The following is a 4,707-nucleotide window of genomic DNA, read 5'->3' on the forward strand; positions in this document are numbered from 1 at the left end:
ATGAATTCAGTTTTATGTCACATTCTACAAGGTGGCTTGCTCTGCCTTTAGTTTTTGAGTGCCTTGAGAACAGAAACATTGTATCCACCTTAGTCCCCACAGTAGTGAGACAGTGATGTTCAGTGGAGGGGAGGGGGGGTGATTTTGCCACTCAGGGAACACTCAGCAAAGCCCAGAATTATTTTTTGCTGTAGCACCTTGGGCAGGGTGTGCCCTGCCGGCATCCGAAGCTTAGAAGCTGGGAGACTTGCTACACTACCCAGAATGGCACTACCGCCACCCCTCAAATATCCAGCCCCGAATGTCAACAGTGTCAAGGTGGAGCACAACCGCTCACGCAGAATACATTTTAATAATCGCTCATTTACTTTTTCCAAAAATAATCCATTAGAGGGTTAAAACAACAAATCAAATCATGTGCTCTTTTATCATTACATTTCCCCTGGAACAATCAGCTCATGTCATAAAATTCTCATAGTCTTGGAAAACTAACAGGGAAAAAATTTTGAGCCCTGTATTATCCTAAAGATGGTTGGTTACCGATGAGAATGGTGCTGAACGGTTCTCTATTACCTTCCTTTCAGCTTTTGACCTACTGTGTACACAGACTTGTAAACCTACTTATCTTGTCGTTATAGTTTATCTTGCTCTGTGTTTTATCACATATGATTTATTGCATAACTGTTTCACATTCTAGGTGTCATTAAGTTGTTCAATAATTGCATAATGAAGAACTGCTACTTAGGAGTCTCACGCTGATTATACTCTGTCATTATAGCACAAATGATTTTTTTTTTTAAGAGTTTTCAGTAAAGAATGCCTTGCAAATGTTAAATAGAATCACACCTATAGGCATAATTAAGCAATTCATGGTAGAGATGAGGATTGAGAAGCTCCCACTGCTCAGGTACTGGAGGAGACCTTCTCCAGCCATGGAGGTGTCTGGTTCAACCATTTGCTTGTGATGAAGCTGAAAGCCAAATAGACCAGGGAAATGCAAATGCCATGATTAAGAGGTAAATCATCGCTCAAGTATCTCTTTCTTATTTGACTGCCTTGGGACTAAATTGAGGAAACAGTGATAGAAACAAATGTCCACCACATTCTTACCCCATTGCTTTTGTTATTAAAAGCTGTGTTCTCTAAAGGAATTCTAGTTGAAGAAAAAAGAAAACTCAAATAATCTGAACAGTCTGAAAATCCACAGCTACATCATTTTTTAAAGTAAGTGATTTTATTTTTTTCTTCTCAGAATGCTGGAGTCTCACTTTGTTAGCCATCTTGTTTTGACAGTGATACAAGTTCTCTTTGGGATTTTAGTAAATGGCATCATTGTGATTGTGAACGGTACTGACTTGATCAAGCAGAGAAAGTTGATCCCACTGGATCTCCTTGTTTGCTGCTTGGCGATTTCCAGGATGGGTATTCAGCTGGCCTTCTTCTACATTAACCTGGCTCTTCTTTCCCTGATCAAATTCCCTCAGTGTACTGAGAAGCTTGTAGTTTTCACATTTGTAAACGATTTGGGACTTTGGTTTGCCACCTGGCTCAGTGTCTACTACTGCACCAAGATCACGACCTTCGCTCACCCTCTCTTATTCTGGTTGAAGACGAAGATCTCCAAGTTGGTTCCTTGGCTGATTCTCGCGTCCCTGCTGTATGCATGTAGTACTTCTGCTGTGCATGTCAAATATAAGTGGGTATTTTACGGAGAAGACTTCCTGGGCCTTTTCTTCCCAAATGTAACAACTCAGATCAAAGTAACCCCTTCTTTACAGTTTGCCTTTCTGTTTGCTGAGTTTGCTTTGCCGTTATTCATCTTCCTGATTTCTTCTCTGCTCTTGATAGTTTCCTTGGGGAGACACGCCTGGCAGGTGAGAAACACATGGACAGGCCCCAGAGGCCCTCGCACACATGTGCACATCAGGGCCTTCCTCTCCATCCTGTCCTTCCTGGTCCTCTATCTCTGCCACTACCTGATCGGTGCTTTGATCTTTTTTCAAATTTTTAACCTTAGAAGCTTCCTATTTCTGTTCTGCATCTTTGTGGTGGGTTCTTACCACTCCGTACACTCTATTACTTTAATTTTAGGAAATCCAAAAATGAAACAAAATGCAAAGGCATTGCTCCTCCTCCGAAAGTGCGGTCAGTGAGAGAGAACTTCGATCCAGTCGAAGAATCGGCAGTTCAGTGAATTAACGGAAGCCACTCGGCCTCCCTCAGCCAAACGAATTCTGTTCACGAATTTACAAAGCACCATCTAAAGACTATTTGTCCAACTTGAGACACTTTTGTGAATGTTCTCCTTTTTCAAAGGGTTACATTGATTATCAAAGCGTAAAATGTGTTGCTGGATTATGTCAATGTCAGTATCCCTGCCAGGTGTTACCTCATTGGGGAAGACTGGGTAAGTGGTACAGGGATCTTTCTGTATTATTTCTTACATGCATGCATGCTAAGTTGCTCAGCTGTGTTTGACTCTTTGCCACCCTATGGACTATAGCTCACCAGTCTCCTGTGTCCGTGGGATTCTCCAGGCAAGACTACCGGAGTGGGTTGCCATGCCCTCCTCCAGGGGATCTTTCCCACCCACAGATCAAACTCATGTCTCTTATATCTCCTGCATTGGCAGGCGGGTTCTTTACCACTAGTGCCACCTGAGAGACCCTTTCATTATTTCTTTTGACTGCTTACAAATCTGCAGTTATCTCAAAATTAAAAGCTTAAAGAAAAAGGGAAGCACCTGTTGGAACTTGTGATGGCAGGATGCATGAATGTCCTGGGGACCCTGTGTGTCTAACACTGGTTTTAGATGATTTATCCTGACTGAAAGCATTGATTGCTCATTTCTTATCTACCTGGATGTTATTTCTGTACTGTTTTTTAGAGTCACAGACAACAGAACCGTTTTTCCTCATCAGATCAGAGAGTAAGCCTAGGACAGGCTGGATTTCTCTGTCCCTGTAAGTAGGTTCACCTACTCCATGCTGCCAAGAACCTGGGTGCCTTGGTGACATTATCAAAAGGCAGACAGGTGGAAGAGGAAGAGGCAACAAGTGCTGAACTCTCATTTTCCATTTCACCTAATTGGACACACTGAACAGACAGCAGCTTGCAAAGATATTTCATTTTTCACTTGTGTGCTCAGCTTTGGGGCCCTTTCAACTGATGGTGGCAATGTGGAACTCCTACCACACTGCATGTCTTCCCAATGAGGTAACATCAGGTGAGTGGGCTGGGGGCTTCTCCATCTGCTTGATGTCACAGATGCAGTTTCTAACTAGCTGATGATGTCAGATCCTAAGATACATGTGTATATTCCTAAAACACCTTCAGAACCCTTTTGTTTTCAGTGAAACAGAAGTTTTTCCTTACTTTGGTCAACTTGTAGTTTATGTGTAATGGTAGAAAATGTGTTAGGTTTGGATTTGCCAATCATCAACAATATGGATTCAACTGTTGGTTTACAAACCTAACATATACAGATCTCATTGTACTAAATGGAGGTCTTTGCTTCAGAAGATCCTTGGATGTGGGAAAGCTATGATGTTACTCTTGCTCTTCCTATGGAGAAAGGAGGAAAGCAACAGACTTTGTCTTCTTGCAATTTCCTTCCCCCATGTCCCAGTGTGGGAAGGTTTATAGCTAACTGTGCACTCAGGTGGCCAGCTCTAGAAAGAGCAGTTGTGTCCTGGAGATGACGATCACTCCTTCCTTTGGAGGGGACAGTGAGGAATTACATTTTCTGGATGTGACAAGTTCAGATGCCTTCTCCTTGAAATATGGTGAGAAAAGAAAAGCAGAAGAGATTTCAAATATTTGGGGGGATGGGAAACCTGTAAGTATACAAGTCTCATGTGATTGTTTTACTCAGATGCCAAATTCTCATACAATTTCACGCAAATCTTGCTTTAATAATGCTGGTTAATGAGATAAATATGAAGGTATGATTGTTTGTATGCTTAAAAGTTACCAAGAATTGTAAAAAAAACCCAAACAAACAAACAGATAATGCATGCTAATGCAAACTCTTCCAGAAACACTTTTTCAGTCTACTTTCCTAGAAATGTTGCCTAGCTCTCACATTGATGGAGATTGTGTAGGACACTAATTGCCCCATCACTGGTTGAAGCAAAACAGACTGTCTTTTGACTGTTTGGAGCTGCCTTTATGTGGACAAATTGTTCTAGTCCTGCTTACTTCACATGGGATTAGACTCTGACATGGTACGGCATCATCCTCTACCCAATCCCTGAGATGGGGCTCGACACGGTCACCCCAGGAGCCTTTCTGTGGGATCACATGCCCATGGGTCAGGCCAGAGGACTGCTGACCACAGGACGAGGCGCTGTCCACTCTTCCTTTACTTCCTGTGGCTCCCCTGCTCGGTCAGTAGCAAAGGAGATGGGCAGGGAGACAGGCTTTTACAATGAGGCAGGGGCAGCAAGAGCATTCCATTCCCTTTCAGAGAGAGGTTGAATGAGCACCCCCAAACCAGAAGACACACGTCACCATGTTGCCACTCATTCTCCATTCAGAGGTTGACCCATTTGGTGTCCAAGCTTCAGGGATTCTCCATGGTTTCAGTGACCACAAGACAGTGACTCCAACCAAGAAGGCTAAATCTGTGTGCTTACATCAACAGTTTTCTCAAAATACAAACGCTGTAACAATTTGGATATGAGGAAATAAATGCAACAACTCTAA

At 42.7% G+C, this 4,707-nt stretch overlaps 1 protein-coding gene across 1 annotated transcript; it reads left to right on the plus strand.

Annotated features, from left to right (window-relative positions):
- The first annotated feature begins 1,253 nt into the window (after window positions 1–1,253).
- Window positions 1,254–2,153, plus strand: TAS2R1 (taste 2 receptor member 1). The gene has a single exon (XM_081518552.1). It carries the CDS (start codon window positions 1,254–1,256, stop codon window positions 2,151–2,153), a length of 900 nt encoding a protein of 299 aa, XP_081374678.1.
- Window positions 2,154–4,707: the final 2,554 nt, after the last annotated feature.

Source organism: Giraffa tippelskirchi, chromosome 8 (genome assembly GCF_054371585.1).
Source record: "Giraffa tippelskirchi isolate mGirTip1 chromosome 8, T2T-mGirTip1v1.2.pri, whole genome shotgun sequence".
Classification (NCBI taxonomy): Eukaryota; Metazoa; Chordata; class Mammalia; order Artiodactyla; family Giraffidae; genus Giraffa; species Giraffa tippelskirchi.